Source organism: Falco peregrinus, chromosome 11, assembly GCF_023634155.1.
Source record: "Falco peregrinus isolate bFalPer1 chromosome 11, bFalPer1.pri, whole genome shotgun sequence".
Taxonomy (NCBI): domain Eukaryota; kingdom Metazoa; phylum Chordata; class Aves; order Falconiformes; family Falconidae; genus Falco; species Falco peregrinus.
In genome coordinates this window covers 1418456-1443044 of record NC_073731.1, presented here as the reverse complement: position 1 = coordinate 1443044, position 24589 = coordinate 1418456, and the positions used below count along the sequence as shown (strand labels likewise).

Below are 24589 nucleotides of genomic sequence, written 5' to 3'. Positions count from 1 at the left end.
TCTTCATCTCATAACACAGCATCATATGCCGCTCCAAAAAGTGCAGAGCACTTTCTGGAGCAGCATATGACACTGCGTTATGAGCACAATGTATTCTTTACCTGTGTCTTTGCCCCTCATTAATACTAATTTCTGCCTGCCCCACCTCGGGGTAGTGATTTATTTTTTTTAGCAGCAGCTGCGGTGCAGGTATGTCCCTGCCAGCTGTGCCGCCAGCCGGGCTGGAGCCTCCGCAGCTTAAATGTCAGCCCCCCTGCAAGTGGAGAAGGAGCTCGCGTGGGTGTAGGAGTTTCACATCGTTATATATGGTAGATAGGTGTTAGCTGTAAGACACTGTACATCCCTCCTTGCTTGGCAAGCATCCCGTCTGCCTGCAAGTGCTGCTCCTGCTCAATGGCCAAGAGCATCCCGGGGAAGCCGTGTGTGGGTGTGAGCTCTGAGGATGCCCGCAGGGATGCAGTGGATGGGACTTTTGCTTGCAGTCACCTTGATTTTAGCGTTCTGGGCTCTTAGTTTTGCTACAAATTATTATAGCTGAGCCCTAGAGAGGAGCAGAGGTCTTGGATGGGGTAGTTGCCTGCCTGCACTGCTGCGGCATCAGGTCCAGGCTGCCCGTGCCCTGTTACTTTCTATTAAATAGCCTCAAAGAGAAGCCCCCTTGCCGGGTGCCTGTTCCTGCCATCCCACGGGGCATCCCACGGGGAAGCAGGAGGGATAAAGGGTAAAACCATCCCAGGAGGGGCCGAGTGGTGTGACGGCCGTGGGAATGGCTCCATGGGGAGATGACCTGGGCTGGGGTGGAGGCTCTTATTTTCTAACCGATTTTAAAATGAGCTGCTAAAAAAGAGCTTTGAAAAAAACAACACAAAACCCCAAAGCCCCAGGTGGTGATGCTGATATTTCCTCCTCAGCGCACACCAAATCCATGCTGATGAAGATCTCTAGGTATCCCCAGAGTCGCCCTTTAGAGATAACTCATCTTGGGGCCTCCACCACCCACACGGAGAGGAGAGATTTCCTGGCGTGTGGGTGGCTCACTTTTTCTTCTGCAGAAAACCCAAGTTTACTCACTTTTCTCCCTTTGCCATCGTGCTGTGCCCCAGTGATGAGCTGGGACCTGGGGCTTGCTCCCTCCCAGGTTCTCCATCACTTGCTGGTGGCGGCCCATCACCAAGTAACCCTGTCACTCAGCAGAGGCCAAATTTCTTAACTGTGGTTTTTACAGCATTAAAAAATAGAAAGTTTGAGGTTGTTAAAAGTTGCAGGCACCACTAACTGGTTAGATGCATGCTAACGAAGCAGCAGTCCTGGTTCCCATGCAGGGGAGGCATTGATGTCACTCAGGGTAATGTCACTCAGCCCCATTAGGAACAAGAAATACCCATTAACGGGGTAACAAATTAACTCGGGTCAGCAGTGAATCAAAGCAACACCTTCCCGGGGGATACCCCGGCCCAGGGACCACTCGGGTCATGATGGGATCGTTCTCAGCCACTGCTGCCTCCAGAAGAGGCTGCTGCTGCTGCGGGACCATCCCTTGGTCCATTACCATGCCTCCGTCACCACTGTGGATGGGTGAAGAGTAGTGACATCCCCCAAATGGGTGGTTGACATGTTTCTTTAACACACACACACATACATATAAATATATATATATTTAAACCCTCTATTGTATATATATAGAGAGAAAACCTTTGCATGTTCATAGTAGCCACTGGGGACATGGAGCAAGCTGACGGAGGAGTAATGACTGTTTTGTTCTGGTTGTTTGTTTTTAATTCAGCAGCTCAGTGCTCAGCTGGGATGTGGAAGATGTAGGTTTTGGTCCCTGCCCAGCACCAGGGATGCAGACCCGAGGTGTGGGGAAAGTGATGCCCACTCACTCCAACACAGCCACCCTTGGTGGGGAGAGGGATTGGGGGTGGGCAGTGATTGGGGCTTTTCAGCGCTGGTGATGTCACCCACAGGTGCCTGAGCCCGGTGGCAGCTCGGTGCACGTCCCACGGCTGTTCTCACCACATCTGTGCCCAGCTGCCTGCCCCGGCGCAGGCTGCCGTCACCCACGTGTGCCACCTGCTCGTCCTGCTCCGCCGGGCAGCACATCCATCCCCGAGCTCCCCCAGCCCTCCCTCCTTTCCCTGGCCGGGAAAACCTCCTCCTCTCCCCGGCCAGGAAAACTTCCTCTTCTCCCCTTCCTCTTCCCTGGCTGCCGGGCCACCTCGGAGGCACCTCGGGTGCTGTGTCTGTTATCCTGCGTGCCCAGGGCTGAAAAGCAGCAGCGCTCGGCAGACACAGCACTGCACCGCCATAAAGGTCAGGCTCCAAACCCGGCTCAGATAAAGCCTTGTATTTAAGGCATGTGGCTTAAACTTGATTTTATCTGCCAGCGCTGAGTGAAATAACATTTATCACAATGGGTTGGAGAAGAAGAAGACGGCGTCACTTTTTTCCGTTGGTGTGTTGCATGGTTAAAAATGGGTTTGATGAGCAGCTGCTGGTTGGGGGGGGGGGGGGGGTTGGGGGAAGTTCTTCTCTGTGATACTGGGGGGGTCCAGCTCTCTGGGGCCGTGCTGGCAGTGTCACAGGTCCTCCCACGCCAGCCGGGCACCATCTCCTGTCCCCCAGCCCTCCCCACATGCTCGCCGGTGGTGGGGACAGCCTGCTGAGGGAACAGGAGGGAGGGCTGGGTGGGAGAGGCAGTGGCCGGTGCCGGCCAGCACTGGGGGACTGGGGTGCAACGGGCTCCCCACCACCCTGCTTATTCACCCCTCTCCACCTCCCTTTGGATTTCTCCCTGCTGTTATCCATGGGGGAGACAAGGAAGCGCCCCACGGCTGGTGGCAGCTCTGTGACAGGGATGGGCAGATCTAAGGGGAGCTTTGCTCATCGGTGCTAGCATGTGCCGGTGCCACAGGACGAGGGTTGGGACGTGGCACCCGCGGCCCGGTGTCCCCCAGGTGTGGGGTATGGATGCTGCGGGGGCCGGGGCAGCAGCGACAGGAGAGTTTGCAAACTCCATCTCTCTCCATCCATGTCCACCGCCGAGTGCTGTGCCAGACTGATGAAAATGAGATGACCTTTGGGAAGTGGCTTCGGTGCAAATGCCTCTCAGCTGGCTCACAACAATGGGAACGAGGACAAAGTCGAAACGGATTTGTTCCAGGAGGCTGGTGCCATGATTCACGGGGGAAAAATGCGCTCGGAGAAAGAGGGAGTGAAGCTAGTGGCTGTTGCAGCTCTCGAAAAAATCATGGGCATACGTGAGCCCTGCAAACACACTGAAATTGCCAGCTTAAATTTAGGTGTTTGAAAGGCCAGGCTGTTCTCGCACAATGCTTTCCCCATCACCTTTCTGTTCACATGAGCCACCCACACAGAAACCAAAATGAAGCAGCAGGAGAAAATAGAATCCCATCTGCCTGCCGGCCCCGTGCCCCCCGCAGCCCTGCCAGTGCGCCCCCGGGATGCTCCGCAGTCCGCAGCGGGAAGGTGACAGTGCTGCCAAGCCAGCAGGAGGGACCTTCGAGCCTTTCCCTTCTGCTGCTGGTCCCTGCCCTCACATTTTTCCCTGATGAGGTTCCCTAATGAATTTCCTCTATTATTTTTTCCCACACAAACACCCGCAGGCCTTTTTCCTTCCCACCCGGTCGGAGGGGCGTGCAGGGGATGGGAACAGAGCCGCCGCCAGCTGGGAAGCCAAGGATGCTCTGGCAGTGGGCGAGCTGGGCGGGCAGGAGCGCCCGGGGCTGCTTTTGGGGCTGGGCAGAGGGATTCCAGCCCTGGGGACCCCCTGCAAGGGGCAGCAAGCTTTTGGTGACTGGGACCACCTTCCCTCTCCACGCCAGCTTTGCCATCCCTCTAGGGAAGTGCGAGCGCTCCCCGCAGCTCTCGCGGTGCTGGCGGTGTGGCCAGCGCAGCACGCATGGCGGAGGGCAGGCTCACCCCGAAAACTGGGTGTGTGTCTGTGGTCCAGGCAGCACGGGACCCCGCCAGCGGCGAGGCCGGGGCAGGGGCGGGGGCCATTCCCCCAGGGTTTGCAGCAGGGCCATGCCCCGCGGCCAGGCCCGGGCTGATAAAGGCACACCCTCGCCGCAGCGGCTGGGGGACAAGATGTCCCCGGGCACCGTGGGCTGCTGGCCCAGACCGCGCTGCAAGCTGGGCTGCTTCACCTTGGGGGTTCCCTGGTGCTGATGGTACTTTTCCCAAGAAAATTCCCTCCTCCGCAGGCGAGCCTGCAGAAGCGTTGGCATCCGTGCTGCTCCTTATTCATTGACTCCCACAAGGGCTGAGCGTTGAGGCCGCCGGCGCCGTCCTTGTGTTTGCCCAGTGGCCAAGGGCGAGGGGCTGGCCGGGGGGACGAGACCCTCGTCTGGGCTGGGAAAGCACCGGGCCCTGCTGCGGCTGGGACGGGGGGATGCCGGGCACGATGGGGGCGTCTGTGTGCCACCCTGGCACCAGCTTCACCGGTGAAGCTCGGCCCCCCGGGGCCGCCTGGCTCCTGCCCAGTTGCTGCTGCTCGAAGGATGCACCACAGGGTGCTGCCCCGGCCCGGCCCCCTCTCCAGGGGGGGCACTACGGGACCTCCGGACCCCTGGCACCTGCCGCACAGTGGCCCCGTGGGAGCAGCAGCAGGCGAAGGAGCCCCATCCCTGCGCCACCCTGGCCGTGTCCCCCACACTCCAGATGCCAGCGGCTGCCACACTCGCTCAGGCTGCAGGGGGCTGGGGGCTGCGGGGGCTGGGGGCTGCGGCCCTGGGCTCGGGCAGGCAGCTTGGCAGGGTGCCCTGCGTGGGCACTGAGGCCGGAGGAAGCTGCGGTCGGCAGCTCCCGCCTGCCAGGGCGCAGGGTTGGCTTCATCACCGCAAAATAATATTGTGATTGTTCATGCAAAACATATCGTAGATGAGGCTGCTGGGGTTGGGGTTTGCTGGTTTCTTTTCTTTTTTTTTCTTTCTATTTTTCTCTGTTTCTTTTTTTTATTATTATTTTCTTCCTTTTTTTTTCCTGATTTTTTCCCTTTTTTCTATTTTTTCTTCTTTTTTTTTTCTTTATTTTTTTTCTTCCATGTGAAATTGGGTGCCACCCACCAGGGCTGCTCTCCTGCCGCTTGACACCTCCCGGTGACCAAGGTGCACCCACAGACCTGCACCAAGGTGGGGAGCCAGGGGTGTGAGGGGGAACAATGGGTCGGGGGTGCGGTGCAGGGGGTGCAGCGGGCAGTGCATGGGGAGTTTGCAGGGTGTGAGGAGGTGTGCATGGTGCGGCAGGGGGGCAGTGTGTGTGCAAGGGGTTGCACGGCGATGCGTGTGTGTGCAGGCCGAGCAGGTGGAGGCAAGGGGTGCACCCACGGGGCGTGGGGCACGCAAGGTGTGTGCACACAGTGCGGTGGGGGTGCAGCAGGGCGTGCGTGGGGGGTGTAAGGGGCATGCGCACAGCACGTGCATGCAGGGGGTATACACCTGGCTCACGGTGTGTGTCAGGGTGCAAGTGTGCAGGGTGAGGGGAGTCATGCAAGGGTGGGAACGTAAGAGGGGTATGCAAAAGTGAGCGCAGGGTGCACAGGGGTGTGTGCAAGCGGGGAGGTGTAGGGCTGCGTGTGCCGGTGTGTGTGCACGGTGCCGGGGCGGCGTGTGCCGGTGCAAGCCCAGCGCGGGGGGGCAGTGCGGGGCGGCGGGTGCCAGGGGTGCGGAGCGCAGGGAGCGGAGCGGTGCGGGACTGCCCAGCGCACGGAGCCGGACGGAGCGCACGGCGGGGAGCGCCGGGGGGTGCGTGCGGCGGCGGGGGCCGTGCGGGGCGGCGCGGCGGGGCGGGGCGCGGCGGCGCTGTAAACACGGGGCGGGGCGCGGCGGCGGGAGGCGGCGGAGGCGGCGCAGGGCCCGGGGCAGGCGCAGGGGCAGGGCCGCCGCGCACACCGCCGCAGCCCCGCGGCCGCCCCGCTCCGCTCCGCCGCAGCCGCCGGCGGGGAGAGCACCGTGAGCCGGGGCGGGGAGCGGGGGGGCCGGGCGCGGGGGGGCCGGGGGGGGCCGGGCGGGGGGGCGGGCGGCCGCGGCCGGGGGGGGGCCGGGCGGGGGGGCGGGCGGCGCGGAGCTGCCGCCTCAGCACTTTCGGCAGAACAATGGGGCCGGGCGGGAGGGGCCGGGCCGGGGCCGGTGGCGGCCCCGCCGCGCCGCCGCTCGCCTCACGCCGGCCCGCTCCGCCCGCAGGCAGCCCCGATGGCCAAGCAGCCCCCTGAGGTGAAGGCGCAACGCGACGGCGAGGGCGGGCGGCTGCCGGCGGCGGAGGGGCCGGGCCCGGCCGCGCAGCTGCGCCCGGGCGCCCCCGCCGCCCTGCCCGGCTCCGCCGCCGCCGCGGGGCCTCCGCCGCGGGGCCCGCCCGCCAGCCCCGGCCCCTTCGCCACCCGCTCGCCGCTCTTCATCTTCGTGCGGAGGTCGCCGCTGCTGTCGCGCTCCTCCAGCGGGTACTTCTCCTTCGACGCTGAGCGCAGCCCCGCGCCCCTCAGCTGCGACAAGGCCACGCAGACCCCCAGCCCGCCCTGCCAGGCCCTCAGCCACTGCCTCAGCGCCATGGGTAAGGCCGCGGCGGACCGGGCCCGCCATCGCCCCCCGCCGCCGGGGGCCGCGCACCTGCCGCCGCGGGGTGGGGGGTCCGGGCTGCCGCCAGCGCCCTGCCCCGGTGCCGGGCGGCCCGGCCGGGGCTGCGGGGCCCTGCGGGCGGGCAGTGCCCGTCGCTCCCGCCCTCCCCGCCGCCCGCCGCCTTTCCGGCCGGGCCGGCCCTGCTCGGGGAGGAGCGGGACGGTCGGCGTTGCTCTGCCCGGCTCCCCGGTCCCGCGGGCTGCGCGCAGGGCGGTGCGGGGCGCCCCTCTGCCGGGCCCTGCGCGGCGCAGCCAGGTAAGTGGCCGCCGGCCCGGCGCCGTGCCCCCGGTGCCGCTCCCGCCTCCCCGCCGGGCCGGCGCTGGCGAGCGGGGCGGGCGGTCCGGTGTTTACATGTGCCGTACCTGGTAGGGCTGGCTGGAAGCCTCTAGTGGCGGGGAGAACACGCTCGCCGGAGCCGCGCCGGCCATCCAGCCGTGCCTTCCCCCTCTCTTTAATTCCCCTTAATTGGAGGAAGCCTTTAAACTTCCGCCGGGCGAAACCGTGGGGAAGGTGGGAGCAAGGCAGGTACCGCGTCGGTAGCGCTCCTCGGGGGACAATAAACACCGGCTCCAAGCTTTACGTGATCAAAACATTTTTTTTTTGGCTGGTTTTTTTTTTTTGTTGTTTTCCCTCCCTGGTTAATGGCTGTGGTTACAGCTGCAGAAGGCTTACTGTAATATGCCCTTAGGAAAGATTTTCTGACATTATTGCAGTAATTACAGCTTAATGCAAGTTTCACAACCTCGCATAGTGCAAACACACGTGGCATAGCCAGGCAAGGATGCTGGAGTTCCTCGGCAGGGAGAGCCGCAGCTAGTGACTTTTTACTTTTTCTGGTTTTTTGTTTTTTGGGATTTTTTTTTTGTGCTCCAGGAAGAAACCAAAGTTTTTGCTACTTTTTCCAAGCTCCTGCTTTTTCATCGCTTAGGAAAGCTGTTGAAATGCTGGTTTTACTGAAGCCTTTGTTCAGTTATTGTTGCTAGGGACATCATCCTAAACAACTATAAGCAAATGGAAAACACTCGAGCTATTTAAATGGGAGCGTGGAGCCGTTTTATGCCCAGGCTGTGACTTACCGTGCAGCTTGCCTGGAGAAAGGGCTACGGATTTGCCCAGCACGCCTCTTCCTCGGTCCCCTTGCCTCAGCAGTGACCCACCGGATGCCTGCTGTTAAGTTTTCTGCATGGGAACGGGTCGAGGAAGCAAAGGGCATAATTTGTTTGTTGTGCTTTAATGCACTGATTTTTATCTGTCATGAGGCACAGGGTGGGAGATGGAGAGCTTCTCCAGGAAGGGCAAGCAAGTGGCCTTTAATAATAATAATAATAATAAAAAACAGGCATTTCCTCTAAGCAAGGGCAGTTTATGCGCGATAGGTGCTCTCAGCCTCTCCCATGGGCAGCGGTGGACTGTTTCCAAGGCTGGTCGAGCAAAGTAAGCTCGTGTTCTGCCCTGAAGCTGCCTGTTCTAAATCTCATAAAACCTTCCCCAAGGTTCTCAGTGATGATGGGCCAAGTATAATTAAGCACTGAAAGTGCCCATGCCAGACAAAAAAGGTGGAGGCAGCCCTGGGGAATTACTGAATGCCTTGGGTTGTGTGCGGGTGTGTGAGCGTGTGCTAATTGCTGGAGGAAGAGTTGTCCCTGGCGTGGGAGGTGGCGGGCAGCAATGCTTTGGGCCATTGCGCTTCTCTGATGGTGCAAGGTGGTACAGCTGGTCACCTCCAAAGCCTGTTTTTTGAGACAAAAGCAGCGAGGGGATGTTCTTGGATGGGAGGTGGGGAGCGTTGCAGTGCTGGCTTGGTGTAACTGGGAAGATGCTTTTGGGGGTGAGTAGGAGGGGAGCCGGGATGAGTTTATTTGGCTGTGCCTGGGAAGGTATGGAGGGAAAAGACAAGCCTGCTTTCTGCAGAAGAGTGTGGTGGCAGGGGTGGTGGGCTGTCCTGCTGGGAGCTGCTTGCTGTGAAGTCACCTGAGACAAGAAATCCGCCCCCTTTAGTAGGGTTGTGCAAACCTTAGACTGATATTTCAAGTCTTTGGCTCTCAGCAGGAGCTGGTAATTTTCTTAAGCTGGGCTTTTTGCTCAAAGAGCTGATCTGTCTAAAGGCACAGGAATGCAGCGTTTACACACAGGGTTTTGGGGTGTATTTGGAGCAGGCACGTGCAAGTGTTCTGTAAATGGGTTTTCCCGGCACACTTTTGATGTCAGTATGTTTTCAGGCAGTGTGGAAGGGGGAAAGAAGCAGCATGAACCTCTCGTTGCCTGTGAAGGAAATCCTGTGGGTGTAATGGTTGAATTTTGGGGGGAACCTTGAGATGAGAAGCTGGCAGTGTGGTTTCTGTTGCTCTTGTTTGGGAGCTGCTGCTGTTTTCTCTCCGAGCTTTGTGTGTGGTTCCTGTGAAGCTGTCCGAGGGGTTTTTCTCCAGGGGTGGTTGGGTGACCAAGCCTGGGAAACGGAGGTGCAGTTTGGGGTTTGTTTTTCTTTTTTTCCTGCTAAGCAGGGACTGCAGCGTTACCATGCTAGTCCCCAGCTGAAGCATCCCATGGAGTAGAGCAAGACGCAGGCATCCCGGCAGTACTGCTGGCCTCTCATTTGTCCCTGTCCCCGTGGCAGCTGGCTCGTGACATGACTGAGTGCCCCCCCACCCCAAGAGCACCTCTGACAGCTTTTGGGACCGGTTATGACTGGACCCTTTTGATGCTGCTGTTTGGCAGCGCCGCAGAAAGTCCTTTCTAAAAACCTCAGCCCGATTTCGCTCTCAGCCACCAACCCCAGCCTTCACCTCTTGAGTGGATGAGCTCTGGGGTGTGATGCCGGGGCAGGGGGAAAGGATGGAGAGAGAGCGGTGCCTCTCTCTGATGCAGTTTTATTTTCATCCCTGGGTCTTCTCTCACGTCTTTTTGTCCCATTGCCCCTTTCTTTTTTCCCCCATTTCCCCCCAGCTCCAGCTTGGCTCTCGCTGGGGCAGGCAGCCCAGGGCTGGCTCTGGTGGCGGTGGGATTTCGGATGGTTGCCCCGCCCTGGCTGAAATCCTGTTTGCGTTCCAGAGCGCTGGGCTGGAGTATCGCGAGGGCTCCGCTGCGTTTCATTCACCAGCGAGGAAAATAAATAAGCTGGGGCTGTCCCTGGGCAGGCGGCGGGTACTACTCCTGCACTACTACAGCTTGAAAACAAAACAGATCCTCGAGCCAAGCAGTGCTAGTTTGGCTTGGAAATATATTTTCCAGTCAGGTTGGAGCCAGGCTTTTATTTAAAAAAATTATTTTTTTTTTTTACTGCCCCACTAATCCTTTGAATATTTTGAGATTGGAAGCTATTTCTATTCCCTTGTGATTCCTTCTAAGCTATCGTGCCAAAACACTCTGTTTTGTTTTGTGCTGTGGGGTTTTTTTTGGGTTGTGTAGGGTTGGGGTTTTTTTTTTTATTTACTTGGTGGTTTGTTTTTTTTTCTCCTTAAGGCTGTGATTCTTGCTTGGATCCTGTACTTCGGTTTGTGGGAGGGGGGGAAATGCCAGTGCAGGTACTCTGTGGGGTCCTGCTTGGGTCACAGGCTGCCCCTTTCTCCCCCAGCTGTTTGGGGGATTGCACAGTGGGTTTATCACTTGTCTAATAACTTCTTAAAGTAGAGACTGGAATAGATGTGTATAGTACAGTATAATTGATAAATTAGCTCTTGTTTGTTTGTTTTTTCCCCTTACAAGCCAGCACTGTTTTCTTGCGTCAGGTTTATTTTCTGCTAAAGCATGGGAAGGTGCTGTTTGAGAGGCGAGCGTCTCGGTTCCCTCCTGCGGATGGAAAGTCCTTTGGTTTGCTGGAAGCGTGGTTTCTCGGCATACAAATCCAGTTGTGGCTTTCTTCTCAGTACGACAAAACCAATCATTTTCCTTTTCTTGTTGGGCACTTCAGATCTGTTTGGGGAAGAAATGTGAGAATTTGAATAAACTACCCAGACAGAGGGTTTTTAAGGTTAGAGAGGAGTTGCTACTGTGCCTGCAAGAAAAGAAAATTATTTAGAAAGAGGGGGAAGAGGAGGTTTTGCTAGGGAAAGAGGTTGGAACGTGGCATCTCTGCTATCCTCCTTATTTAAGAGACCAGAGCCTGATTACAGCAGAGGAGATGTTCCTAAGGGCAGTCAATAAATAAAAAAAGGAGGAAAAGCCTAGTGTTGGTAATATAAAATTAGTAAGGAATAGAAGCCTATCCTGCCATGTACGTCTTATGCAACGAGTCCCACTTGCGCTGCATACCACATGCAGGCTCTAGCAGCCTGGCACCTGTGCAACTCCTCAGAACTGTATTTAAAAGAAAATTGAAAAATGGTAGTAATAAAAATAATAGTAGTAGTTCGTTGACTTGTGCCAAGTTTAATAGAGTATTTTGTTGTTGTTCATCTGTTTTAAGTGCTCCGGTTTTGTCCCATACAGCTTCCCGGTGGCAGTCTCACTTGCTAGCAGAAGACGTACAGCCTGAAATCTGGATTGCACAGGAGCTGCGGCGCATCGGAGACGAGTTCAATGCCTCCTATTGTCCAAGAAGGGTAACTTTCATCTTTTTACTTTCCATTTCTTTACACACGGTCTCTAAAAGGGAAAAGCTTAATCATCTCTGGAAACTAGCTCTGCGGTAAATGTTTCGTTCACTCAAACGTAGAAAAGGACGTGCGCGGGTGGTTGTGTCTGCCTGGACGCAGGGGTGTGCTGCCTGTGCCGGCGAGGCGGCTGCTGCTGCAACAGCATCGTTGGATCGATTAAAAATAACCTTTAAGTTGGGACCTGAATTGTCTTTTGGGTACAAGGTTTGCAGTATCTTTCATAGCACCCAGGGCCAATAAAATGTATTGCTGGATTGGAACTGGACCTGACAATAATGAGGAAGAAACACTAAAAGTGAAGAGGCCAGGAAAGTTGGGGTGTGTTTGGGCATTTTTGGGGTAGTGGTGGGAGGAGCCGCTCTGGGAGCTGCGGAGCAGTCAAGTGCTGGCACCGGTGGGTTTAGGGAAAGGTGCAGGGAGTGAATGCAGCAGGTTTCTGTGTCCTGCTCCCAAGATCCCTGCTGTGGAGGATCCTGTGTGTTTGTGTGTGTTTGTGTGTAAGTGTAGTTGCAAATAAGAAACAGGGATGGATTTGGTCTGATAACTTTTCTTGCAAAGAATCTGCCAGTGTTGTTTTGAACCATGTATTTATAAGACTGTAAACGCTCACCTTTGAGTGTTGCAACAAAAAAAGGTGGCATTAATACAAAAAAAAGAAAAACAGCCAACCCCAAAACAAACCAACCCAGAGAGATGAAGTAACAGTAGTTTTCAGAAGAGCATCGTTAGCCAGTAACTTGCCTGCTGAGTGTTACTGATGGCTGCGTGTTCGTGCATGTGGTTTCTGGTCCATCAACTCGCCCTTGTGCTTGTCTCTGGGAAGAGGAGTCAGAAGTGTGTTAGCTAGCAGCACCGGTGATGAAATGCTGACTGCCCGGATCTTTATCCATCCTCCCCAGCTCGTGAGTCGCTCCTGCAGCCTGTTCCCTTGCCGCTCCCAGAGTCCATATGGTGGATGCCTGTGGGCAGGGGCTCTTCCCCAAAACTGGTGCCAGGCTGCTGCGGTCTGGTTCCTTCCACATGGCCTCTCGGCATTGCCTTGCTGGAGACTTCTCCATTGACAGTTTTCTTTCCGAGCACTCTGGCTTTCCTGACACGCAACAACCTGGCAATATGCTGCGTTTTATCCCAAACCCGGAATGCGCATCTTGTGACCTCCCCCATCCAGGCTGATCGCTCGTGATGCAAAGTACCTGCTTTTCTTTCTGTGAAGGACATCTTTTTGATGAAAGGTGGGGACCAGGCTGATCCCTCAGGTATTCAGAAAGCTGAAGGCCCCTGGTAGCAGTGAGTGGATCCAGAAGGGCTGGCAGAAATGCAGAGTGCCGTGTTGTCCCTTCTCACTGGCTCAGGGAGCAGTGCCTCAAATTTGTAGTGTGGGCAAGCCCTTCCAGTGCCTTCCATGAACAGGTTGGTGGTGAGCAAGAGTTTCCTCCCTGCATTATCTCATGGGGGTCAGCGCTCTTGGCGCTGTTCCACATGAGACCTTGCACACTGGAAGTCTGCACCAGGCACGTCGTGCCGCCCTGTACAAAAACTACGGTCTGTGCTGCGTGGTGTATAAGAGGGTGTGAATCCAACAGGGGGCTGAGGAGGGGTGGGAAAAGGGTGTTCTACCCACTGGTCCAAGAGGGTGGGTGTGAAGCCAGCAGCAGGATGGGGTGCACGTGCCCGGTCGCAGAGCATCACGCAGGTTTGCACAGTGTGGTTTCCAGCACCATGGCCAAGCTCCCAACCTGCTGCCCCAGGGAGAGAACTGAAACACAGAGGACCACGTCCTACTTGCTAGATGACACAAGCAGAGGCTGTCATGCGTGACCCTAAAAACACTTTGTACCTGGCTTAATTAGCATCTGACTAATTCTTGCTTGTTGTGCCCAGAAACGAGGAGGTTTCAGAGCTTTTAAGCAATTGCTGTAGAATTATTGTTCCCAATGTGCTTGGTTGTTGCTTTGCAGAAAGGGGTCTCTTCTGCCAGGCGTCTGGCTGCTCAGAGAGAGGGTGGTCTCTGCGGAGCTGGAGCCCGTTGGCCGGAGGGGTAGGCAGGACGCCTTACCGGAACGGCTGGTGCCTGGCAGCAGCGCCTGGCTCTGCCGCTCGCTGGGGTTTGCCCTTTAAGTGTGAGGTTAGAAATGGGGAACTAAGAGCCCTGCCAAAACGGCACTTGCCGGGCAGGTCGGAGCTGTCGAACAGGTCAGGACCACGTGTTCCCCACTGGTGCACCCTGTGTGTCACCTTCCCCCCGGGGACTGTCTTGGGCAAGACAACAGGGAATCAACTTGCCATCCAGCCCCTCTTTGCCCTGACAAAGCTCCTGGGTCCAGTGAGCAGAGATGGCCACGGAGGCCAGCTCCACGCTGAGGCTTTTGCCGGTAGAGGGTACATCGCTTGGCTGCCATTGCGTGCCCCAAGCTTTGCTGCCTGCACCCGAGCTGCCTGCAGAAGTAGAAAACGTCTTGTTTCAACTCTGTAACTTTTTTTATACCTCTGTAATACAGTAAACCCAGTTTTGTCACTTCTCTTGCGTCCTTCTCTAAGGCGGTTGGGCTTTTTGTTGTTTTTTCCTTGCTCTCCACCACGTTGGTGGTCAGGCAGTGTGGTGGGCTGTGTCATGCAGTTGTTGGGTGAATAAATCCCACTCACACAGGGACCTGATGCTCTGGGGCGCAGGGATGCCCCAGTGTGAGAGTTGTGCTTGGCGTGGGTACCTGGCCAGAGGATGCTTGAGCATCGTCTCTCCATGGCGACAGCTCCCCGCCTTATGCCTCTGTAGCGGGGAAGGCACTTTGCATATCAGCGTAAACAGCATAATTTCTCTCTCTGGGGCATGCACAGGCATGATTTTACTGCACTGAATATAGTGTGAATTGGATCGGTTTGGGATGGTATAGACGGGGAGAGGGAGAACCTCTGGGCTGCTCTTTTGCTGTAGAAAAAAGCCTTAAAAATAAATACTGCTTTGGCGTGCACTCCTTTTTCTTTTCGTTGTACGCTGTTCTGATCCCTTGCTTGAGGGAGGAGTGTTTTGCTGCGGCGTCCGGCTTGCTGTGTTTAATGAATGAGGTGGTGGTTACACCTGGAGCGGTCTGAACTAAAATCCGTGTCCCCTTGCTGCAGGCAGGGACCTGCCTGTGCAGAGTTGGGTGCCTCTTTCCCTACTGAGGTGTTTTCATTGTTTTTATTTTAAAATTCTTCCTACCACCCTTCCTACACTATGGTTTTTAAAAACTCCTGACCATGCTAGCAGGGCTTACTGCTCCTTTGCCACGTTTCAAACCTCCTGGCAGCATCACACAGCTTCTCTGCCCATGTGCAGGGGCTCGCATGTGATGTCCCCCTTGAGCGGTGCCGCAGTGGCTGCCTTCGAGGCAAACGTGGCTGGGAGCAGGTAGCTTCGATCCTTTGAGTATTACAAAGCTTTCTGTTGAAGGACAACATGAGAGGTCATGGGGTTTATTTTCATTCTTTGTGAAATGCTTGATTTCGCGCCTCTGAAATATGTGTGGCACCGCAGAAGGTGTTTGTAGCTCAGGGGCTTCACACTGGAAATGAAAGTCACGGTTGTGTTTGGTTTTTTGTTTTGTTTTGGTCCCCCGTCCCCCCCCCCCCCCCTTTCATTTTAGGGTTTCTTGGATAACCAGGCAGGAAATCCCCAGATCATCATTTTGCGCCTCCTGCGTTACATCATCCGCCTCATCTGGAGGATGCAGTGAGCACAGGGCACAACCCAAGGCACCGGACTTGTTTACTCCTTGGGAAAGCCCGGGGAGGATGGACAGACAGACGGATGTGGGGCTCCCTGCACCACCCGGTTCCCACCCTGCCTCTCCCCCAGGACACGTGGCGGGGGCCATCAGATGAGGGTGGACATCCCATGCTGACCTGCTGGGACTCTCCGTTGCAGGATTTTGTCAGAGAGTGGTGTTTACTGCGTTTCTCTCAACCTCTCATTTTTTATTATTTTTATTTTTCCTAAAGAGTCTCAGAGAAAATATTCAACAGCAATGGAATATTTTTTTTTTTTTTGGTCATCATTTCTGGAAGCGTGTTGGCTTGTCTGGGATAAACCCTGCAGCGAGGAAAAGGAAAACCTGAGCCAGCTAATGGGCAGAGCCGTCTCGGTTTGCTTTGCAGACCTTATTGCAGAGACTCATGGAGCCCTCCCCTCTTCTTTTGCCTCCTGGGCATTTGTCCGTAAGAAAGGGTGGCGATGATGGAAGAAGGGCAGAGGGATTTAAATCAGCACTTCTTTTACCTGTAAATACCTAATGCTACCCCAAATCCACTTTCATTTGCATCATGCAAATAGCCTATTTCCTGCTGACTGATTTTTTTTTTTTTTTAATTTTTTTTACATTTTTTTTTTTTAAACTCTGAATTTCAAGATTTAGCTGTCAGACTCCCAGGGTCCAAAATATCACAAAAAAAAAACAAAAAACAAAACAAAAAAAAAACAACAAAAAACAAAAATCAAAACAATCCACCAGGTTGCCTTTTTTTTAGAAATTCTTTCTATAAAATGTGTGAATACGCTTATGTATTGTATATTATAATATATAATGTTGGTGACTGAGTAATTAGCAATAAAACATTTTCGGAGGCAGGTAGAAGCAGTTCCCAGCACACCGCAGCTTTGCACCCGGAGACGACGGCTCCTGCTGCATAACTTCAGGAACTGTTTGAAGTTGCTGTTGAACCCAGGAGAGTTTTTAAGGCGCTGGATTTTATTATTTTTTTTTCCCCCTGGGATCCTCGCCGTGTTCAGACAGGCCAGCCTGGAGCAGGGGGATGAGCGGGACAGGACTGGCAGCATGAAGACCCTGGATGCTGGTGTGCAGGGATGCAGCTGGAAGAGGTGCCAAAGGATGCCAGCCTGGTGCAGATCCAGCTGGGGACTTGCTGTGTGGGGTCTGCTCCCCACTGACTGCCCCATCTCCTCCCAGATTGCCCTCCTTCCCTTGGGAAGACCTGACCAGGTGCTCCATGCTGTCCCAGGGCATCTCCCTTTCCACCTGGAGACCCCACAGCCTTGCTGGAGGAGCCCCGAAGGCTTGTTGGAAGAAGCGCATCTGTTGCCTTGGGGGGGGCCCCCCCCGCTGTCTCTGGTTCAGCTCGCGAGCGGGCGGCTGCTGCACGGTGGACGCTTTCAGCAGGGTATCTATGCACAAACGTACCCTTCTGCCTCCGGAGCTGCCCCTTCCCTCTGGCTGGTGCAGGTGGGCCTCAAACCCACTTCCAAACACCGTGGGTTTTATTTCTGGTTTCACCAGCACCATAGGGAAAAAAAAGGAGGAGAAAAAAAAAAAAACAAACAAAAAACCCCCCACAAAACAAAAACAGAAAAAGAGAAAAACCAAACCCAAGCCCACGATATTGTTTTTCCCTGCAATACGTGTGCAGGGAGAAGCTGTTGAGTGCCATGTATGATTATTAGTGTTTTTAATGATGGACAGACTGTACAATCTGACCTCTATGCACTGGCTGCCTGTGCCTGTCGGGTAGGTGACGAGCTGTGGTGTCGGTGCAGGGCTGTGTGCCTCCGACTGCACTCCTCTGGAGGATTACGGAGCGATTTTTAATTTTTATTGTAAATTTATTAACTGTTTTTGGACCTGCAAGATGAGTGAGCATCGGTTGCAGGAGTTGGCCTCAGCTGCAGGAGCAGGGGATGTTTTGGAAAGGGTGTCGTGGAGAGAGTCCTGGGGGGAGCCTTTGCACTGGTGGAGAGCGAGCGGTTACATTAACTGGTGAGTTTGGCCAGGGCAGGTTCCTGCTGGTTGTCCCCTGGGTTGTGGCTCGCCGTAGCCGTGCTGCCCCAGCCGTGTGCCAGCCATCGCCATTTTTCTGTAGGGTTTATGTAGCAATCCCCAGCGGGGTGGCTGCTGCTGTGGGTTTCTCAAGGGAACCCATGTGGAATTGCATGGCTGTTGATAAAAGAAAAAGTACAAAATTCAGCAGCCAAGGGGGAAACCAAATGAGCTCTTTTTCCCAGTTGAGTTTTCATCTGTCATCGGAGGATGAAATGGTGCTTTTTGGGTCTTATAGCCTTACAGCGTCCAGGCACCGCCCCGCCCAGAATGTGTCCCTTGGAGTACACCAAAGAAATGTTGAGCACTTTACCCCGTCCTCCCCACTGGGCCGTCCCAGCCAACAACGGAGAAAAAAATTATATATCATTTTAAGGGAAAAAAATCAAGGTATTGGCACTATCTGCCTGGAACTTTCCCATAAGGAGGAGTTCCCGGCCAAAAGGTAGGCATAGAAAATTAGCCCCCAAAAACAAATTTTACCCATGTAGAGCTGTGAGGTTTAGGGGAAAAAAACAACCCCAAACCCAAAAAGCCTCTGAGCAGAAGAATGTTGTTTTTAAATAGCAATTATGCTCATCTTTGCTGTGTTGGCTGACTGCTCTGGATCATTTTTAGTGTAACCTGTGGTCTCTGTTCTACCAAAAGGATGTGATGAAGAGTTTTCCTTGGTTGCAGGGAAACCAGATTTATTCCCGGGCAGTCTCACACAATGTGTTAATGCTTCTCTTTCTCCATAACTGTAAATACCTGAATATTTATTAGAGTAGGGCACCGTATTATTTTTCATCATCTGAGCCAGATATCTGTGTGCAATGTATTTCCTTTCCTTTCTCTCATGTAAGTTTTGTACAGCTTATAAATAAGTAAAAAAAAACAACCAAAACTGTTTTCCTAAACTTTTTTAGAGTTCAACTTGTTAAATACTGTAGATTCTTTTTTTTCCCTGTGTCGTTAATGCACTCTACTGTTCCATAATGCTGTAACTTGTAGAAATGTTGTATATTTATTTTCTGCTTATTTAAGTTCCTGTAAAGATTTTGTTTCCCCCTGCTCTCCTCCCTGCCCCTGCAATAAGTGATGGATCACCTTCCAAAACACTGTCTTCTCCTGGCAGCGCAGCCAACATGGTTTGGATAATGAGATTTATTATTATTTTTTTTCTCAAAGTGCCTAAGTCCCGCTTCCTGGTAGTGGTTTAGGCACAATAAAGACTTCAGCATTAGTGAAATTCAGTGGGAATTTGGTTTATGTATCCCCGTGATTTTTGCCACCCTCATCTTTAAAGCCATCCATCTCGGCCACTTTCCCTGGTCCGGCTTTAACATGAGGTACCGCCCCGGCGCGTGCTGATACGCCGATGAATCACTAACTCGTTCCACAGGACCCAGCATATGTAGCATTTTTACTGCAATTTCCCTGGCTTACTTGTGTTTTGCACTGATGAATTTTGGACAGGGTAATTGCCACTTTACTTGTGCAATACTGCTGTAAATAATTGCAGATCTTTTTTTTTTTTTTTTTTTAAGATGCAATCTTTTATGTTCTTAATATGAGTTTTATATGAATAAAAACTTTCAACTATTTGTCATGAGTGCTGTTTTCTTTGGGGGCTTGAGGGTCACCTGAGGAAGGGCTGGGGAGGGGATATTTGTTGCTTCATTGGCCAGTTCTCATCATCACCCATTCTCCCCAGACCCAGGATTTGGGTGCGTGCCTGGCATTTCCCTCTGTTCCGAGATGCTCTGAAGTTCCTGGGTGGCTAAAATGCATCTGTTAAACGAAGCTGGTTTGTAAAGATCTTGCCTTGAGTGTTCCCGAACCTGAGAGCAGCACCTCTGCTGCCCTGGCCAGGCGTGCTTTGAGTTTTGGTGGTGGTTTTTATCTTTTTTTTCCCTACATTTTTGTGTCTTTGCAGCCATGGGCTGCCTCGATGGGCTCAAACCCAGCTGCTGTGCACCCTTCTGCTCCCTCAGGGTGCTCCCTGTCCCCAGTTGTTTTTCACGTGTATTGAAGTTTGGGGAAGCATGGGGGTTTACTTTTATTATTTGTGTATTTTATTTTTTTTTACTCTATTTGAGTATCTATGTTATTTTGTTATATTATTTTTACTTTCTGTTATTTTTATTTTAATTTTAAAGTTTAATCACTCTGCTTGTAAAATTGCCATCCTCCTTCCCTGTACCTCGGTGTCCATCCCGTTGCTGCACCCGCTGGCTGACACCGGGTGCCCTGGGGAGGAGAGGGGTGTCCCCACCCCTGCCCACCCCTCCGCTTACTCTTGCTTTTATTTCACCGCAGGTAACCAGTAGCATCAGCCGAGGTTTGGAACAATATTCCGCTGAGATGGCTGCAATGTGGTTTTCGGCATAAAAGGGGCAGAGAGAAGAGGTGGTGGCAGAGGTCTCTGAGTTAAGGGGGGGGGGGGCAGCAATGAGAGTGGGTTGGGGACGGGCCAGCCAAGGTGCATGGGGTGGCTCCCCTTGGACCAGGCCTGCATGCTTCTTTTGGAAGCCCCCATAAATTGTTTTAAAGGCTAATGAGTAAACCAAGAGCATCAATGTGGTGGTCGCAGAGGGAAGGAGAGCATTGCACGCCAAGAACAGGGTGGCGGGGAAGGTAGCACGTAACAGAAACATCCAGGGGTTTACGAGATGATCACACCTGAGCGCCCGCATCCCTGGGCTGATGCTTTTCCCCCTTACTGCCTGGCATCCCATTGAATTCCCATTTTGGAGCTCTGTGCCAATGCCATGGGCACAAACCAGGCTGTTACATGCGGGTGTGGGCTCAGTGCTGGTTTTTTCTTTACTTTTGCTCAAAGGCGATGAGCTGCTGGCCCATACCACGCACCGGGTGTGCATGGGGGCTATTCTTAGCTGCTTTGTTCCGAAATATCAGCTGGGCAGCCAGAGTTTAGGTTGCGTGACGCAACACAGCGAGACTGTGCGTCAGCTGGAAAGGCTGAGAGGCAGGAAGAAACTGGGGGAAAAGCAGATTGAGAAATCCCTGGGAAGCTGCAGCCCACGCTGCGCCGAGTGCTCCTGCACCCCAGCACCCACTAGCTGAAATGTATTTAAACCCAAAAGTCCTACTTGACAAACAACTTTAAAAAAATTCTGGATTTTTTTGTTTTGTTTTGTTTTGTTTTGTTGTTCTTGTGTGTGTTTCAAATTACAGAAGTTCCTGAAAGGGAAGTTTATTGGTTTCAGATGCTATTTTAGGGGCTTCTTTAACTCAAAAAAAAAAAAAAAAGGCTTTGTTGCCAGCCTCGCTGTGCCCATGGCTCCTTGGTCCCGCTGGTGCTGGGGAGCCCGCCGGCCTGCCCAGGCAGGTGCCGCAGCTGGTGCTTCCAGCAGTCCTCGCTGTGCCCTGCGCTGGAGGGAGCTCATCGCCTCCCTGCACCCGCTGACCTTGCCGAGGCAAGAGGGAAGGGAAGCGCTGTCCTGCTGGCAGCGTGCCGTGCTGCAGAGCGCAGGCGGCATCGCAGCTCTGGGCACGTGCCCGGCCATCGCCGGGTGTAGGGTGGCCATGGCCAAGGCCAAGGCAGTCGTGGCCCTGGTTGGACATGGCCAGGTTGAGGTTGGCCATGGCCAAGTCCAAGGTGGTCATGGCCCAGGTCCACCAAAGACGCATCATCTGGGTGCTCCCCAAGAGATAGGCGCTTTCTCTCTGCAGTCTTAATTTTTTTGCTTTAGTAACTACATAAAACCACCTGCAGTTTTGTTTTAAGGATGACAAACTTCCTGTATTCCTTGAAAACAAAAAAATAAAAAATTTCCTCATGGAAAAGCCATCTGAAAGCCTCGCGGCCGCAGAGCCCCACACCCAGAAGGAAGCCTTTCTGCACTCCTCAAACGCTCCAGGCCACCTTGTGCAGACCTGTTGGGGACACAGAGCCCTCAGCCCGTCCCCCGAGCTCTGACCAGCCCAGGTGTCCCTCAGCCCCTGCCTGCCTCGGACGCTAAGGACCAGAGCCCCCACTGGGTGCTGACGGCCGAGGGGCTGGGGGGCGCACAAGCCAGAGCACCCATCAAACACGGGCTGAACACGGTGGCTTCGGCAGAGCCTGTCGGCCACCAGCTGCCATGCCGTGGCCATCCAGTGCCGCCGGAGTGACAAGGCCACACTGCCCGGCTCGCCCTCTATATATACTGTTGGGTTTTTTTCCAATGACTCGCATCTGACCTTTCAAACACCTGTTCAGCCTTAAACAGCTAAAAATACCAACTGAGCTTTGCATTTGATTTTCATATTGCAACAAAGCTCACTGTTTCCAGCGGGTTTTCTCGTGTTTCTGGCAGGTTCTACTAGGCTGGTTGGCCTCTGCTCTCGTCAAACCCGGCATTGATGGTGATGGGAGACGGCCGGCTTAGGCAGGGTTGTGCAGGCTGCCCCGGCACTTGGCCAGGGAGGCCCCTAGGAGCAATAAGGAGGCACTATAGATGCTATAGGGGGGCAGGGAACACGTTGATAGGGTGCAAGACAAGCCCAAGGGTGGCAGGACCGAGGGGCCCCTCCTGCTGCCCGCCAGCAAGGGCTCTGCAAGGTGCTTGCAAGCCACTGCCCACCCTCTGCTACCCTTCCTGAGCATCCTAAACCTATTCTGGGTCTTTTCTGGGGAGTTTTAAAAATGAAGACCTGCCATACTCAAGCTGCCCTGTAAAGGTGAGGTGTGGGGTTATTCCTGCCGGTGACACCGCCGTCCCTGCAGCGGCCGCTCCCGGGGAGCCAGGACGACCTTGGGTGCTGCAGCAGTGGCTTGCTCAGCGCCGCGTGGCTCACTGGGGCCAGCGCTGGGCGAGGGCAGGGCCCCTCGCGGGGATACAGGGCCTTTTCTTCCCCCGTTTGATAAATTTCTCCTCGCCAGCCTTTTGACAGGCTCATACGTTAATTTTCCCGGGAGGGCACGCAGGAAGCCTTCCCTTCCCAGCCTCATGGGCTGTTAATTAACACATGCTTCATCTCAGCACGCTTACAGATGTCACGCGCCGAGCGAAAAATTTTTTGACAAAGACATAATTATCTTGGATATTAATTAGGGGAAATAAAGTTGGAAGATGGAGCAATAGCCATTCCCTAAGGGGGGAACACACACGGCAGCAAACCACGGCTTCCCCGAGCATCACCTCAGCTGCCTGTGCCGGCAAGTGGCTCCAGCACTAATTGGCTCTAATTGGCACCTCTGTAACGGCACAGGCTGGAGGATGGCATGCAAGGAAGGATGTGAAGAGCACAGGAGCAAGAGCAAAGGGAAAAGGCAATGAGAGCCACATCTCCACCTCGCCGCATCCCGGTGCGTCCCGTGTTAAAGAAACCACAGGTTTTTCTGAAATCCCTTTTTTTTTCCCCCTTTTTTCTGAAACGCACAAATAACCCCGCTGAGCATCAGGAGAGGGGACATGGGGTCACGGGGCCTCCAAGAGCTCACCGTGTGCTGGCGGCACAGCACCCCAGCGTCCATCCTGCTTGGGGCCGGCAGTGGTGGCAGAGCCCTCCTATCACCCAGGGACCGGGGGGAACAGCCACGAGCGCCTGACATTAAAATTCAAATTACTTATTGGCAGAAATGGGTTTAAAAATAGGGATTTTATGATAAACAAACTAACCTCATACAGGAAGTGAGCCACAAATACTAAAAACTAGTATGTTATAAGAGAGCTGGTAAAGCACAGAGCTGCCCCGCAAAACCAAAAAAACAACCAAAAAACCGAAGCAGTTGGTTTTTTTATAATATTTTCTTGGGGGGGTTGTTTTGGGTTTTTTTATGTTTTCCCTCCTGGCAAGGGGAAAAGGGGAGACTCGAGGGGCGAAAGGGCAGGGGGCCCCATGCTGCTAGGGCATGAGATAATTTCTTCTCTACTCATGTCCCCTAAAATGAAGGCAAAGCCCGGCGATGTGCAGCCAGCTTCGCAATACGAACCCCGTGTTTTAGTGTGCCTGGACTTCAAAAAGCATTTGCTTCTGCTGCTGCAAAGGTTAAGCAGTTTTCCTACCGAAACCCGAGTGTGGGCTGTGAAAGAACATGTTAATGAAGAAAATTTCCCCAGGGCTGCTCTTTTATTATCACCAAAGCCATCGAGTTTCAGTTTGAGTTATTTGTATTTATTTATAAAAACAAAGATTAAATAAGTAGAACAAAAACAAAAACCTCATCCTAATTTCTGAGTCGAGCCTGATTTATTCAAACAAAGAATTTCCCCCCCCCCGCAGCAGGTAGCTGTGGGCTGTTCTCCCCTTTGCTTTGAGAAAAAATCCAACAACCCCGAGTTACCGGTGTGTTTCATGTGAAATATATTTAAGGTTAAAAAAAACCAAACAACAAAACAACAAAAACCCATTCAACTGCCCTTGTTGGCTGCAGAAATGAAGATTTAAAAAGTCATGGGGCTGGAGGGGGAGCGGTGCAGCTGCCCCGGGCAGGTGCAGGCAGGGGCTGGCTGCCCTGGGGGTGCTGCCCTGGGATGCCCTGGGGGTGCTGCCCTGCTTGGCCGCTGGCTTCAGCCACCATCTGCTCAGGGAGCATCTGATTTAAGAGAAGAGAGGGGGAAAAAAAAAAAAGGCATTTCTCTTTTCATGTGTTTTCACTTCCATTGCATAAAAACTGGTTAAAAAAAAAACCCAACACACAAAAAAAGCCCTTCAGTGGTCTTGTAGCCTTTAACGTGTTGTTTTTCAACATATTTTATGTTGTTGGCTTTTGTTATCAGTCTCATCTGCAATTTGTGGCCAATTCTGTCATGCTTTAGGCAGACATCTTGTTCCCAAAACTGTTTGCAACCTTTCAGCAAAGGTACAGCCTCGAATACAGGCAGAGAAAAGCCACAGCACAACGAGAAAAAGGGCAGCTTTAACCCCCAAATCATCCCTTGGCCATATTTTTGTCCCAAAGGTGGGGGCGAGCCCCAGGGCAGCGATGGGCAGCGCCAAGCCAGCCCCAGCCCACGCCCCTGCCCTGCCCGAGCATCCTCACTTTAATTTGAATTATTTGCATTTCCCTGTCCCGGGAGACACCAAACCCGTCCCTACGTGACCCGTTGGATTTTTCCCAATCCTGAACAGTGCTTTCCTCTCTATCTTCCCAGCCACCAGCACGAAGCCATCCTGGCCAAGCCCTCCTTTTTGAAGCGTGACGTGGATTAAATCAGTTGAGCTGTTATTTACTACCGAAAACAAATGCTGCCAATCTAGCATCTATTCGATATTAATAGTGAAACCAAAAAAGCAAATTAATACTGCAGGATGAAGGCATTTTAAAAAAATAAAATGAAAGTCATGTAAGCGCCTGACAGACTCGGAGAGCCCCGCTCACATGTGGGAGCCCATTTCAGCCACCGCCAGCCCTTGGGGAGCCGGGGGGGACTTAAATTTGGCATTTTGGGGGGGTGGTTAAATTGAAAGGAAAGGCTCGCAGCCTTCCCCCGCCGCGGGTTTGGTGTCATTTGTGGCCAGGGCAGCGCGATGCTCTCCCGGGCTGCCGGGGAGGGAAGTGATGTGCTGCATCCCCGGCGAACCCCCAGTTTTGCAATAACCAATTTTGGGGTTTTTCAAAGAATTA

General features: G+C 53.7%; 1 protein-coding gene and 1 long non-coding RNA gene across 5 annotated transcripts in view; one reads left to right on the top strand and one right to left on the bottom strand.

Moving 5' to 3' along the window:
* Positions 1 to 5842: 5842 nt before the first annotated feature.
* On the top strand, positions 5843 to 18617 carry BCL2L11 (BCL2 like 11). 3 transcript variants are annotated; one of them, XM_055816104.1, is made up of 4 exons: positions 5843 to 5972; positions 6204 to 6567; positions 11058 to 11170; positions 14848 to 18617. In XM_055816104.1, the coding sequence occupies exons 2-4, from the start codon at positions 6213 to 6215 to the stop codon at positions 14935 to 14937; spliced, it is 558 nt and encodes a 185-aa protein (XP_055672079.1). In that variant the 5' UTR covers positions 5843 to 5972; positions 6204 to 6212; the 3' UTR covers positions 14938 to 18617. The 3 variants fall into 3 exon arrangements, with proteins under 3 accessions (XP_055672079.1, XP_055672080.1, XP_055672078.1); XM_055816103.1 differs by lacking the exon at positions 5843 to 5972 and having other exon boundaries at positions 6054 to 6567; XM_055816105.1 differs by lacking the exons at positions 5843 to 5972; positions 11058 to 11170; positions 14848 to 18617 and adding an exon at positions 10358 to 10478 and having other exon boundaries at positions 6032 to 6567.
* Positions 10400 to 24589, bottom strand: part of LOC114011477 (uncharacterized) — a 28703-nt gene continuing 14513 nt past the window's right edge. Inside the window, exon 4 of one of the 2 annotated variants that reach the window (XR_003553381.2) lies at positions 10400 to 10541. This is a non-coding gene — a long non-coding RNA (uncharacterized LOC114011477). Of the gene's footprint in view, positions 10542 to 17008; positions 17149 to 24589 lie in introns of those variants that run through there. The other variant, XR_008749160.1, reaches the window with a different exon arrangement.